The sequence below is a fragment of the Micromesistius poutassou genome (assembly GCF_964030765.1).
Source record: "Micromesistius poutassou genome assembly, chromosome: 3".
NCBI classification, from domain to species: domain Eukaryota; kingdom Metazoa; phylum Chordata; class Actinopteri; order Gadiformes; family Gadidae; genus Micromesistius; species Micromesistius poutassou.
This window is the reverse complement of record NC_140273.1, coordinates 4,047,332-4,062,253: the sequence shown is the minus strand read 5'-3', so window position 1 is coordinate 4,062,253 and position 14,922 is coordinate 4,047,332. Positions and strand designations below refer to the sequence as shown.

The following is a 14,922-nucleotide window of genomic DNA, read 5'->3' as shown; positions in this document are numbered from 1 at the left end:
ATTGTTTTTTATTTGTCCTTGGCTCTTTGGTTGGTGTTCAGACATCAAAGACATTGGTTATGTTGTATCAATTTATTGAACAAATAAGAAGCTGGACTTGACTTGGTACAATTCACACACCAGTATTCCCCAAATATAAAAATAGACACTCTGGACACTTTGTTTTTGGAATTCTTCCCAACTAACCTTTTCTCCTCCAAACCAAGCTCGTTTATAACGTTGTTGCTTTGAAACTAGCGTTGTAGGATTTAAGGAGTAGAGGGAAAATGATAAAGCAAGCGTTGCAATGAAGCAGCAGCCAGTAGAGGGCGGTATTGCTTTAAAGAAATAAGCCTCCCCCCACACCCCTTATACAGCTCTTTAAACAAACAGGAATTTCTGTACAAACAATGCTTTTAGAAAATGAGTGGGAGTGAAATCAATGCTTTAAAAAACGACATGGAATGACATAAACTCCGGTGTGGCACTTTATGAGTTAGCTTACATATTAGGTATATAATTATATTGAAAACATGTGTAGGAAAAGTTCTTAAAAAGGTCTTCAGCTTCAATAGAAAGTGCCTTTTTTTACCCTCACCTCCATTTTCAGAAATTAACACTATACAGTAAGGAAGTCCACGTTTTTCTAACCAACCATTATGACAAAATATGTTTTAAGAGATAGGTAGCTTTTATCTGCTCTTTTTTGGGGGGGAAATCTGGCACAAAATAGGTTCTTCAAAAGCTGTCTAGCTTCAGGCAACCTCCGTCTCCCTCGCTCACAAATCTTTTACGGCCCCTGAAGGAAAACAGACGAAAACAGTCTTTAGTTGATTTGCTTTAAAGCTAGGATAGGTCATTTTAGAAGCATTTTTTTGTCACATTTGTTAAATTGTCAGCAATCAAAAACTCAACGCAATCACAAAAAAAAAAAAGTATATCCCGTATCTGTGGCAGGGCTGCATAAGCCAGTTCAATCATTTAATTCGGCCTGAATGAAATGATTGGATGGCCTACCGGTCAGTATACCTACCCACCCTGCTATCTGCATGCACTGTGCCCGTGCACTGACTGTGCATGGCTGGAGTCGTCCACAAGGCTAGGCAAACCTGATGCTAAAGCTAGTCATGTGTTTTGGGGAGTGGCTTTGGAAGGAGGCCTAAAGTGAGGGGTCGGGATTTTTTTTCAGTTGGATACTTCAGAAATCTAGTTTACCCTGGCCTACCCTAGATTTAGGCAGAGGATTTAAATATTCAGATGCAATGTAAAGACTGCCCTCATATGGTTTGCCCGGCGAATACAGGCAATGCGTACTTACCGACATGGGCAAATGTCCCTTAGGTTTTTATCGATGACACCTGCACTGAAACTCTTGTCAACAAACAGCTCCAAGATGAAGTACGCCCGGGGCACGTCTATGTTGATTTCGGCAATGTCCATGTACACTCTTTCATAACCCTATGAGGATCACATTCATATCAGTTCAATGTATCCTGCACAAGATGGAAGCCAACAGGCAGATGGCCATTCTCAGCAGTAGTTAGTACTTTGCGGTTCACAAGGTGGCCACTGGGTGGCACCTTACCCGTCTCATTTGGTCCACTGTTATGACCGTGGACACCCAAAGACGTTTCAGCAACAGCAGAACCATTTTGAACGTCTTCTCTCCTTTGGACTCCAGGACCATGACTAGTGCCTTTTAAAATTTGGATTAGCAATATTAATTGGTTTCATCATCCACAATGTTTGAGAGCAGGTTTCATTTCCTGTAATCCTGTACATGGTGAATAGTACAGCAGCATTATCTATGTAGGTTATTCATCTACAAGTGTGCATGGCTTTGTGCACTGCTTGGTAGTTACCTCGTAGACAAACTCATGGTGGAAGTGTGGCACCTCCAGCTCTCTCAGGCATCTCTCGGCCTCCTTGCCGTCCCCAGACAAGAGATACTCCTTCAGCAGCAGGTTCATCTGATAGCACAGAACCACCAGGATGAAAAACATACTCCTACTTCCACATTCACATTATAAATCAGTATGTCATTTGCATACATCCAGTACATTCAACTTTTTTTCAAATTGTTGTTATTTCGCTAACAACGAATGGCAAGGACAATCTTTAAGTAAAGTAAACAAATATATAGATATACCTTAATATAGGCATGCATAGATTCCCCATAAAATATGTGTGAGGGTATGTGAACCGTTTCGGCTTAAAATCTTAAAAAAAAAAAAAAAAGCCCTTTTGTGGCTGAGAGCTCTAGGAGGAGGGGTGACGTGCTATCCCCATGGTTACGGCCCAAGGAAACTTTGGGATTCTTTTTCTTTTTCAGTTTATACGAGTTTCATTACCGTTAACACCAGTTTTCTTATGCAGTATACCATTATATTATTAATGGTGACAAACTAGTATAGATTACCATGTTAAAGATCATGGACAACACCCTTAAAAACACAAAAACACACTTTTGGTTTGGCTTGGTAGGCCATGTTTGGACAACAAACAACAAAAATGTTCTTATAGTGCTTTAAAATCTGCTTGACTGCCATGTCCTTTTAGGGAGTAAGTTGACCTACGACCTCACCTCTTTGACAAGCTCTGTGACGGCTCTCTGGCCCCCGCCCGAGCCCCAAAGGTTGTCTATGCGGAGACCCCCCATGCTCATCCTCAGCAGCACTGCTGCACGGTCCAGTGCTGCCCTGGAGAAAGGAAGACAACACCTCAGTGAGTTAATGACCCTTGTCCCAAGCTAATACCAGTTTTACAGGTTCATTCTTCTTTAAGGCCCCGTCCACACGGGCAAACACGATCTTTTCCCCTCCGTTTTCCTTTGATGCGTTTCAGGAATATCTCTGTAAAGACGGACTCATTGCGAAAACGCATGGAGCTGTAGAAACGCTGTAGTACATATTGAAGGCCACTGTGTGGCGCTGATTCTGGTTCTTAAAAAAGTGGAGTGTATCAAGCCTGCGGGCATCAAGCCTGCGCATTAAGCCTGCGCATTGTATACAAACATACAGTCGAGGAGGAGAAAGCAGTTGTTAAACCTTTTAAATTGAGAAGAAATATTTTTTGATGTACAGTTAGTAATTCAATTTACCAAGGGGCTATATTTAAAGCTACAAAAAAAAAAAATGCAATTTTTCAATGCAACTCTAACATCGCCCAGCTGGTTTGGGGGGCGATGACGTCATTGTTTGCATTTCAGGCGTCCACACGAATCCTGACACGAAAACGCATAACGTAGGTCCGTTTTTATCTTATCCACCCTGGGACCTGGTTTTAGAAAAGTGTGTTTTCGGGCACCGAAAACGCCGAATTCATCTGGACGGTCGGCCCAAACGCACAAGACTTCGGTACTGTGTGGACGGGGCCTGAATCCTTTGTAAACTACACTGTGGAGCTTGGTAAATAGAGGAACCACATGTCAATCATAACTTGAACCAAGTAGTAAGAAGAGTATAAAGCCAAATCCGGCCTTTGTTACCGGTAGTAAGTAAAGTAAATGACACACTTTACGCCCTACACATCGCCCTACACATGTTTCAATGTGATTAACGTTATCTTGAATCTAGAAGAATGGATCAATACAATGTGAACTGTGTTATTATATCCTTTTATATTGCCCAGTCCTAATCTCTATCTGCACAGGGCTGAGAAAGTCAGGGCGTACTCTGGGCCTCCCATCATTAATTTAACCGTTATCATGGTCCCCTCCCACAAGCAAAATCTGATAAGGTCAACTGAAGAAGAATACAACTTGTACACAGAGACATAACAACACACCTTGCATGTTCACAGTCGACTTTGCCTTTGTAGCCCTCGATGTAACTCTTGGACAGAATCTGATCTTTCACAGCACGAGCAATAAACTGGCCGACCATCTGTGGGGAAAAAAAACGCAAAAAAAAAAAAAGAACGGTTTAGAAACAATTAAACAAAATCCTACCAGCAACACCTGGACGAGGAGCAGAGCCATCCCAGGACGTGGTTCTGGCCATTCTGGTTTCTCATGAACCTTCATGTCACATGAATCTGAGCAGAGTGACGAGAACCCCTGCAGCTTGAGTTTCAGGTAATCAGACGAGGAATGTGACAAGGTAGCCAATGGGGTTTATTGCATGGTTCAATTAAGCACAAAAAACCTGAGCCCATCCGGGGGCTCATGTGAAAAATACGCTTGAAAGGTAACTCAGCTGCAGCCGGTTGCAGGCATGCAAAAGGGCTGCAGTTGTGAACTGCAGGACAGAACAATCGTAGAGACCGTAGTTTCACGTGTTCATGTGTTTATGTTTACAGTTGCGTTCATGCGTGGCTGCATGATTTTGCTTTCGGAGGGAAACAAAAAAGTGCACGATTTGCTTTTTCTCAGGAGGACAAAAGCCTGCGCAGGCCTTATCCATGATCCTACAAAAAACAAGGGGGAAGCTTCATCTCTCCTGACCTATGGTGGCAACTCAGCTGCTGTGCACACACACACACGCATAAGAGAGAGAGAGCGAGAGAGAGAGGTGTGTTTGCGTTTGTGAAATGAGGGCGAGAGCAGTGGAACAGCGAGAGAAAGTGAGATGGTGTGAAAGAAGGGGTGGGGACAGAGTAGGGATGAATAACCCCGTTCAGCCTTATACGCTGAGCTGGCGTTTTTGCAGACAATGGCAAGAGATCTCATGTCTGTGCCGGCTGAAAGGAAAGAGCTGAAATACACACATAGGGAGCTCTGCCACACGTACACACACACACACTGTCCCTCCTCTGTGCTAAACCACAGGCTTGTTGGTGTGTGGGCTCGCAAGGGCCTAGGACTCAAGCGCATCCAAGATGGTGTTTAAAACTGCCTTCCTTTGATTCTGCACCATGTTCGATTATGAAATGGAGGTTCATCAGACATGCCCTACTTTAGGACACCAAAAATCGTTTTTCAAAGTAAATGTGTTTATCAAAACACGTGGCCTATTGTGTTTGGCGAGTGGCAATGTAATTTTGATAAAGACATCACTTATTTTCTGTGGAAAAACACATTTTTCTTCTCCCTCCCATTCAACCTATGCTGTTCTTTGAAATGAAAATAAACATCACCCATTTTGAGAGTACATTTTCACTCAATCCATAACCCAATTTGCTGCTGCTCTAAATTAAAAACACAATGCTTGTTGTTTACGACAACACACTAGTCACCCCCCCCCCCCCCCCCCTCCCCCGCTACAACAAAGTACCTCACCTGGGGGGCTCCGGGGGTGTCCAGCACCAACTCCGGCAGCTCGGACAGCAGTTTGTCGAAGGCGCTCTCCACGTCGCCACAGGTCAGCACGGGCCCGCACAGGTCGGCCAGCAGCCTGGAGGTCAGCTCCCGGTGGCTGGCCTTAGCCTCCAGGGCCAGTGACACAGCCAACATGGGCACCCCGCTACGCATGGGACCCAGGTTGAGTTCCCCCAGAAGCTCCTGGAGAGGGACAGCCATACAATAATTATACTATTATGAAGTTATTTTGTTTTATTATTAGGCAGGGTACGGTACACTTCAATGTGTCCGATTTAGCCAAGAGGCAAATTTACATATCAAGTGCCCAGGCAGGTACACCAACATAACAATTTCAACAAGGTTATCAAAAACAGGACGTTATATTGTACCCATATTCCGGGCACGTTGCCCAACATTTAGCATTGTTCTCTTGTAGTGTTGTTCTTTGACAGTATCATATTATTATGTAATACACGATTTATTTTGGATCATTATCTATACATGGTTTGGTATTTTGTGTTCAGATTAGTATTTTCCAAAGAATGGTATATTCTTACCATTCTTTGTCAACCAAGTGGATTAGTATATTCCTCTTGAGAAACCATTACATGTTCCTAGATTGAGACTCAATGAATGAGTTGGAGTACAGCCAACAGTACAGTCCGTACTCAGCACCTCTCCTCAGCATTGATAGCCTTGTTTACATGACCACCTAATGGTTTACCAAGTACTAGACGCAGTGAGAAGGAATGGGGGCAGTGAGTTCGTCTGCGGGACGGTGCAGGGTTACCGCGTCGGGTGGGGGGGGGGGACTTACCGCGACTTCATTCGTGTCTCCGTGCTCAAAGTATTCCTGCACTATTGGAGTGACGGTCTTCCCAAAGTCCCTCTCTTCCAGCGGGGGGACCACGGTTTCATACACACAGTTTTCCTGAAGTGAACGAAAGTCAAGTTTTCAAGCATGTCTAACTTGGGGGGGGGGGGGGGTCCTACTGTGGGGTCCTACTATCTTCAGGCATCCCTCTGGAGGTCACCTGACGTAGATGCGTGTCGTCTGTGGTGTACCTGAGCTTCGTCGTAGTTGGGGTCCTTGGCGTCCACCTGCACCGGTTCATAAACCTCCCCGGACCGACCCCACACCCCCTTGCCTCCGCCCCCACCTGCAGACAAGCAACAACAACAACGTCAGGGGAAATACAAAGACATCAGGGTGTGTCATACTATGCACAAGTGGACATGCTGTGTCAAATGTTCACATGCAATTTAAATAAGACGTGAGAACTTGAGAACTGAACGCTGGCTTGTGCGAGATGGTAATGTTACATAACATGGCCAATGAGCCAAGTAACATGCACGCTAACTATTTTTTCTCCACGCCCCTGCCTGGAGAGAGAACTGTAAATAAGCTCCGGTACAGTGAGCATTCTGCGCCTACGTAGGTGTGTAGGTGTTGCATACTGACATCGTCAGGGCTAGAGCGATTAAAAAGAAGGGATTCATATGAAGATGGGCATCAGAGCCCCTCAGTAAACATTGCATCAAGTAAGAGAGAAAGGCACTAATACAAGTTTGGCACAAACACAAGGTAAATATCTCTTTTTGTGCCAAATGTCCAGTTGACCTAAATCTCTTACTTTGTAAACCAAACACCCTTTTGGCCTACAACCGCAAGCTCTACAGGTGAGATATCCCTTCCACAACTAGGAAAGTACATGCTGTTATAATTCCAGCCAACCTGTGGACCAGACACCAAAGGATTGGCTTTAAGTAGGTGTGAGCTGTTCAAGATCCCAGCACCATTTGTTTCACATGTTAATTGGCTTACAGCTAATCTCGGTTCCAGCCATCCTACTATATGGGTTATAGCAGAACCTCTTGAGGTAGACGGCACAGAGCCTGAGCAGGAAACTGGGCTGTGATTCTTAGTTTCCTGTTTTGATTCTACAGAGTGGATGAAGCTTTATAGAAGGGGATTTTGATGTGTATTTCTACACTAAACTACAGCAGCGAGTCTACATGGTGTTGATTTGAAATTTGAAACAGTGACGGATAGTTTTCTAGTTTTTTGTTTGTTTGTTTGTTTACTACCGCTGGTCGAGTTTGTGTTTGCCAATTTGGCACTTACAGATACCCTGCATCCAGCCACATGACCGGTCGAAATTAAGTAATTGAAACCCAGATCTGAGCTGCTCTACCACCAGACTTTAGATATGAATCTAAAGTCTGATTCGTGAGACTAACCTACAGCTGAGGGAACCCCAGCCATGCAGGGGCTGCCTCCCACCGACACCTCACGCACCAAACCTGTTGCTTCCTGCTCGGGCTTCAAAGCAGAACCAAATGCTAATTCGTAGTGACTTGTTGTTCCTTCAGACGTGTTACTTTGACTCGCACTGCTCTATCTGACAGAGCGTACCAGTGTCACCAAAGCTTCCTTCAAATCTTAACTCAAATACTTATCGTTACAAGATTATTACAAAACCATTTAAAATGAAAAAGGATTGTGTCTTAAGACTGTATTCCGGCACCTTTCTTTGGCAGGCCTCGGCCCTTGCCAAGGCGAGACTTTCTGTCGAGCAGCTTGCTCTTGGGGCTGGTGGAGCCCACCCCTGACCCTTTGCTGGGGTCGCCTCCGTCGCTCAGAGAGTCCCCTCTTCCAGAGTCCCGCGACGAGTTCTTCCTCAGCCTCCGCTTGGCCTTGGCCTTCAGGCGGGCTTCGTGCAGGCTGTTGCTGGAGGCCAGCCAGTTGCCATTGATCTCGTTGTTGGCGACGTTGACGTTTTTGCTGGAGGGCACAGCTCCTCCGTTCTCCTCTTCCCCAGACAGAAAGGAGTCGCTGAGGTCGTCAGCCTCTGTTGGATTTCAAAAGGAGAACCCGGCTTTAGAATGAATATGCTTGTGATGTGCTGCCCTTCATCAAACAAATCATTATGATGCTAGATAATATTTGATCTGCCCGGTAGCACAATAGCTTAGTGACAGGAATGTAATGATGCTCAGCAAAAAAAAGAGTTGATTGAGCAGCAGAATAGAAGAACTCATGTTGACGTTTGTAATGACTGCACAAGAAAAAAAAGACCAGATAAAAACAACAATGAAACTTCCGCCCCATGCCCCAGATCAGGCGACGCCAGCAGCCTCGCTCCGTTGCTGAAGCGCCCTGATGTCAGCTGTAAGGGCATTTAAACATGGTCTACACATCCACACCAAGCACTCACCGACGGGGTTCGCGTTCAGCCAGGCCTCGCAGTCAGTTGCCATGTTTGGAAAAATAAAAATGTATTTGGCAGAGAAACTTCGTGCGAAACAGCAAATATCGGATGATACCTGCAAGGAGCGAACATGAAGATGACAATTAAAAGGTCGATCGGTGGATAGGTTTAAAACACGTCCAAACATAGTGCGTCACACACCGTTCCCCCCTCCCCCCTCCATTCATACGGACTGTGTGTTGACAAACAATAGCCAGCGGGGGGGGAAGAGAGATCCGCGTCTGCTGCACTGTCAACACAATCAACTGCGTCAAAAAGATTGGGTTATATGCGCCACTGTTTACGCAGCGTCCAAACACCCCCCGATGTACACAATGCAATGTGACCCGTTATTATCAGGTTCGGGTTGGCTTCGCGTTTCGCCGTCGAGAAAATGCAAAACAAAACAACCCTTCTCGTTTAAATCTTAGCCCCACTCGGTCGATCTCTTATCGATCGTTTCGTGCACCGTTTTTGCGATGTGCCGTGCATTACCGTAATCAGATGTCCTTTCTTTTGATTTAACTTTTTAAAAAACAATGACTGACCGTGTCTGGTGTCCAAGGAAGCTCCGAACTCTGATAGAAAGCTGTTCTGTAAGCGTTTTTTCTACCCAGCAACTTCTAGCACGTACGTCTGTGTTTTTCTTACCTGATTGGCTGGACGGCAAGGGCTTTATAAATCAAAGGACCAATCAGAATCCAGAATGGACTTTTTTCTTTCCGTAAATTCTACAAGTTGCTGCCCCCTCTCTGTTGAATAGCGGAACAGCATCTTGCACGTATGGGCTTCATCCGTTCTTGAGTCAATAAATAAGGCTTATGTTATGAGTACACTTATTTAAATACTCTTTGCATTAGATACAGATGGAAAACTAACAGAAATAGCGTCAGCAAAATGTATTTGATTAATATTTAGAAGGGGTTTCATGAGGGTAGAGGCACGAATATGTGATATTATGTAATGGAATATTAAAAAAAGATATACGGTATAAGAAGGAACATTATGTACAGAGTACAGAGTGTGTACAGAGAACAACTTTTCCACGGCCGCCCCCTTTGTGTGCGGTCGGTATTTTTCGTGTCACCGCATGGGGGCGCCCTTGTACAATATAAGTGTTAGACTCACCGTACCTTCTCCTTTATATGCCATAGGCAGGTGTCTCTCAAGCTGGAATAAGATGAGATAGATAAGCAAGATACAATCATTTATATCAGGAAACTTCAAGAAGAAAATCAAGTGAGTATTTATATTGTTATTTTGTATATTATTATTATTATTATTATTATTTATTATTAATAATAGTATTATATTTTGTAGTAGTATCCCGTCTTTTGCATCTAAATTTAATTGTATTTAGTTTCCCAACCAGAGCTACAAAATATAAAAATTGTTTTATTTTACTTTTTTAAAAGAGTAAACTAGCAACCGCAACCCGTACCTAGTAACAGAAATGAAACATGATAACGTTGATGACGTAAAACATATTTTCTAATGCTTTGTATGCAATTTAAAATGAATTGGTCATGGTTAGGTCGGTCATTGTAGTATACACTAATTAATTCACTTGTGGCAGTGGGCAGTGGCAATGATTGGGGGGCTTGGGTGGATGGTAGGAGTTTACTGAATAATAACAGAAGAAAATAAAAAGAAGAAATTAACATGAACAGTTCATTTTATTGGATTGTGAACTTAGTTGAAAATTCAAAATTGTGAACTATGAACATGAACTATCTCATTTTAAAATATGTGAACTGAACTTTTGAGCGAGCTCTTGTGAATTGTGAACTTGCACAACACTGTCGGTCAATGCATAGATATATCATATAATATAAATATTTATATATGAGACCATATTATATGGCCTTTGTTTTTCATTATTTAGGTGGCTTAAATCTTAATAGTGGCTACAGTAACGTGCTCAGTGATTGTATTCACACTCACGAGAGGGAAGACCTGTCAGAATGTTTGTGAATACATAATAGGACCTACTACATCTATATTCAAACATTTTGGATATTGTTTTTTTTTGCCTAGGCTGTGTGTATTTATCTAAAAACATAGCCTTTTGTTCATGGTATTTATGATTATATTTGGCATTTGATTCTGACAATTTAGCTCTGCACTTTTTTTTACAAAAATGTCCAACAAAAATGTAAGCACCATCTTTAAAACATTTATTAAAGTAGTTTTATGTATCCATCAGAAACATTCATATGAAAAGGATTTTCCAGAAAAGATCTTTGGCATTGAAGGATCAAAATTCACAGTGTAGAAAACAGATAATCAAACACAAATGTGTTAGCTATCGCATCTGTTGAAGCATTGTTCATTTCAATAAACACATGGTCCAGTTTGAGGTCCTCTTAAGGCGTTCAAATAATGACACACATTATAAACATCCTCTTCAGAGTCGAGTTCAAGAGAAAAGCCCAAAGAAAAACCGAATTATTTTTAACACTTCTTTTAAAATAAATTATTCAAATAAATGACTTATTCCAGTAAACTAAATAAAGGGACTGAAGAAATAAGAAGAGAAATCCCATGATTTGAACTAAAATATACACATCAATGCTGCCACATTAAACTGCTTTTAACAAATGCAATAAAACCTGAGAACTGATCTCAGTTTCATCAACTGAGTAAAAACATTTTGTAGAATATAATTTCAAGTCATCTTTACCACTCACAATGTATTATCAAATTGCTAGGACAATATCTTTACTAAACAATTCATAACATTATCTCTCCATAAAAATGAAATTCATAACAACTATTTTCACAACATGTATGATAACTTTAAATAATGGCTGGTGGATTAAATTTCCCTGCAGTGTTTTTTTTGGCAGAAATCGATTGAAATTGTAAATCTTTGGAGTTGAGCTTCAATGCCATATTACATATTTAAAATAAATTACAAAAATGTGTATAAGGCACAAGTTAAGGCACTGAATCCCTTAAAATAAATGAAACTTTTGTTATTGTACAAAATTGACGAGAAAAAACTTCCACGACAAATAAGATATTCACAAGATTTTCATCCCTTAAGCACTTTGTCCAGTAAATAGACCAGCGGGTTTTTCCAATATTAAACATTCCCACTTTTGAGTTAAGTCTGTCTTGTACAGCCTTTCATAGACCAAGCACACTCTGACGCCGTGTTCCAATTGGTTGACTTAGCCGTGCCCGATATAGTGCACTATTTGTGGTGTCACTATTTTGTAGTGCAGACCGAAATTTGAGTGTACAAATCTGGTTCCCTATATAGTGCAGTACCTAATACCCATAATGCACCATAAAAGAACTGTGCTAAATATGCACACTTATTTCACTTGTATCCGATAATGCATAGCGGTTACCATTACCATCGCATTCACCCAATTGAGATGGTCTGCACACGTGCAAATACGACAACATGTGCTTGTTTATGCGAACGATACACGGCACACCGATAGATTTGCAGTGCTTGATGTGTCATAATCCCAGCTATACGTACTTTAAAGTGTTCACTATATAAGGGTTAGGTAACAAGAGAACCAATCCAAACACGTTGCGAGAGTGATGATCAGGGAAGCACAGGTGAGGTCACAGGTGGCTGAGGTCATTCTGAAGATGGCTGCTGTGTCATTGCACCCAGCAGACTCTCCTCCGCCAGCTCTGTCAGGTATTTCTGAGGACAGACAAAATATAGCATTTAACTCAAAACCCAAAATGTAAAAATAAATTTCCCGGCTTCTTAACATATATTTTAATTAATAAGATAAATAACATAACAATACAATTATGATATGAATGAAAAGCAAATGTGTATATAAAATATATTCTTCAACTCAAAATGTTATAAAAGTCAAAATAAATGTATTAGCTCATGTTAAAGAAAGGTTGATTCGAAGTTGTTGCTCTAACTGGTGTTGGAAATGCCATAGTTAACTGGGGGGCCCAAACAGCATATACCCTATCCCCTTTGATCACAAGTGTGGCCCTGGAGGAGAATCTAGAGAAGAAAGGGAAGGATCTCCACCCGCATTCACAACCCTTGGAGAAACATACATCTGCTATACAACATGAAGGCCATAGTTTGTTAACTGCTTTTATAGCACATTATCACTAGCCTGAGAACCAGACAAATCGGCCAATTCATGTTTTATTTGCTCTGTCTAATTGTGTCCAGAGGCATTTTCGTCTGCACCCTTTGATAATGCACCTCCAAAAATCAAAAATGAACTGAGAGGTTCCAGACTAATGCACGCTTGCGGATCGGTATGGCGATGTCATGCTACATTCGCAACACTCAGAGAAAATAATGACTATGGACCTATCAGCTGTTATATTATACCATACTCGCCCCTGGTGGGCATCAGCTGTCTCATGCTCACATTCTGCTGATGTGCACTAGCTCTCGGAAAAGACCCAATATGGTGACCGTGTTTATAGAAATTGTTCAATTGAGTTGGGTTTGGAACATTTGTTTCATTCAATTGCCTCGTACCAATTCTACTTGCGTTGTATTATATCTAAATTTAACTACCATATGTAATTGTCAAGCTATTTGAAGATAGGGTAGGCAATTTGGAGTAACCAGTCAAATTTAGCTTCATTTTGAAAGTATACAAAGTATGCAAAAAACATCCCCTTTCTTCAGGCCTCCCCCAAAGCACATGAATAGCTCGCAAGCTTGAGCAAAAGATCCTCAGTCATGCCCAACGACTGCATGGGAAGAATGTACGCAGGTAGCCATGTAGCTACTGTAGGTCGACAGAGGCACTGAATCTCTCCAATCCAAGCCACAGACACCAGATTTCTTTCTTTTTGCACGTCACAAATTTTTTTCTAAAACAAGCCAAGCTTTAAAGTTCTCCATAAACACAATGGTGCTTGATGTACAGACTAGCATAATGGTCTGTTGGACGACTTTAAACCATTAAGTCGCCATTCATGAAATTTATGACTTTTTATATAATTATATAATTATATAACAAATATATATATATATATATATATATATATATGGATAATATAATAACAAATTGCCCACGGACGGAGGAAAGCGGTTGGCCATATGTCCCAGCTGTTTTGCAGGGTCTACGCCTGCTGTGATTTGTTGCACTATTTGGCAGAGGATCTCTGATCCTGGATCCATCCACAGCTGTTCTACGGAGGAGGGCTCACATGCAATGGTTCTGGCTGCTTAATAGTGACTTTGTAATGTACACTTTGTATGCGTGCCTGTGAGCGACACATACATATTAGCCTAGTCTCTCTAAGGAACCAATAGCACTGATATAAAGAGATGGAATTTAAAAGAACTACTGTACTTGGCAATGCCGCTAAATTCAATTACACTTAATAAAACATGGTCATGGTGCCCTGATCCCCTAACATTAACATTGCCAGGGTAAGGGGTTCGATTCCCTGCTGAGAATGTGTGTGCTCCCGGTGTTGTCCGACATATTGGATAAAAGCATCCACCGAAAGGCATTCCGTCTAAATGCTGTTCACCCCTCAGCAGCATGTGCAATTGCAGTCATTGACCACTTGTCAATAATTTCACACTCATTGGTTTCTAGTGTGGTTGGGTTTCCTGTTGCTGCTGGATGGTCTTCTTTACTTTTCAAGCTTGTCGGTTATTCATGTTGCATTACATTCACGAATGAAGAAAATATTAAACATTGAAGACTTCCTCACGAGTCATTTTTAAGTTAACCCCCCATTGGTTGACAAGCAGGCAAAGTGGTCAGTAATATGTTTGTTATTTGTATTAAAGTGATGTGTATGAACTCTTTGGTTTTACGTCTTTGTCTGAACTTTTAGTTCTACAGTGTTTCAAACACTGCATTAAACATCAGTAAAAGGACCCCGAGTTTCACACGTGTTCAATGGGCGGCATAGCGTGCGTGTCCCGGGCAGGGGCGTACCTGCAGGTTCCGGTAGTGCACGGTGCTGCGGCAGTGGGCCGTCTTGGCCGTCTCCTCGCTGGTGTAGAACAGGCCACACAGCTTGCAGAAGAACCCGGCTCTGGGCACGATGAACTCCACCCCTGTTGGAACGCAGCCCAGGCCGGATCGCGTTGGAGAAAACGAGAACGACGTTCAGAATGGAACACGTATAAACTGCCCGACAACACCACAGTAATAACGATGATGATGATGATGAACATATGCTGTTTTATACTATTGTTATTATGTTCTTATGTATTGGAAAAACATTTATTTGAGGAAGAAATAAAGTGACAAAGATTTATTTTGCAGGATCATTATTGTAATAATGTGTTCATTTATTAATATTAACATAATCGTTTTTATTGTGGTTCTTTCTTTGTAGTGTTATTGTCGTCGTTATTATTATTATCTTTATTGACAGACTTGAGGTCCAAATATATGTTGTCTATTGTTAACATTGTCATGATTTTCTCACTGGCCATGATTTTTTTCTATCTTATTATGATGCCACCTG

At 41.9% G+C, this 14,922-nt stretch overlaps 2 protein-coding genes across 3 annotated transcripts in view; both read right to left on the bottom strand.

Annotated features, from left to right (window-relative positions):
* Window positions 1-57: 57 nt before the first annotated feature.
* On the bottom strand, window positions 58-9,087 carry pdcd4b (programmed cell death 4b). The gene is made up of 12 exons (XM_084465119.1): window positions 9,018-9,087; window positions 8,437-8,545; window positions 7,747-8,070; window positions 6,284-6,378; window positions 6,036-6,149; window positions 5,198-5,419; window positions 3,766-3,863; window positions 2,564-2,678; window positions 1,842-1,949; window positions 1,565-1,675; window positions 1,298-1,437; window positions 58-778 (listed from the first exon to the last, which is right to left on the bottom strand). Exons 2-12 carry the CDS (start codon window positions 8,477-8,479, stop codon window positions 718-720), a joined length of 1,431 nt encoding a protein of 476 aa, XP_084321245.1. The 5' UTR covers window positions 8,480-8,545; window positions 9,018-9,087; the 3' UTR covers window positions 58-717.
* Window positions 9,088-10,625: 1,538 nt separating this feature from the next.
* The window catches only part of rbm20 (RNA binding motif protein 20), a 43,103-nt gene continuing 38,806 nt past the window's right edge, over window positions 10,626-14,922 (bottom strand). For both annotated transcript variants that reach the window (XM_084465111.1, XM_084465112.1), the window contains exons 13-14: window positions 14,385-14,506; window positions 10,626-12,139 (exon numbers count right to left, since the gene is read on the bottom strand). In XM_084465111.1, coding sequence (XP_084321237.1) covers window positions 12,071-12,139; window positions 14,385-14,506 — 191 coding nt within the window. In that variant the 3' untranslated portion in view covers window positions 10,626-12,070. The remainder of the gene's footprint in view (window positions 12,140-14,384; window positions 14,507-14,922) is intronic.

What these genes read in the sequence shown, in the direction of transcription:
- pdcd4b (XM_084465119.1), bottom strand. Translation starts at nt 8,479, where the DNA reads ATGGCAACTGACTGCGAGGCCTGGCTGAACGCGAACCCCGTCG. An exon ending in GAGACACGAATGAAGTCGCG is followed by an intron (nt 5,420 to 6,035) that starts GTAAGTCCCCCC and finishes GTCCCTCTCCAG; the next exon opens with GAGCTTCTGGGGGAACTCAA. An exon ending in GTCGACTGTGAACATGCAAG is followed by an intron (nt 2,679 to 3,765) that starts GTGTGTTGTTAT and finishes TCCTTTCTCCAG; the next exon opens with GGCAGCACTGGACCGTGCAG.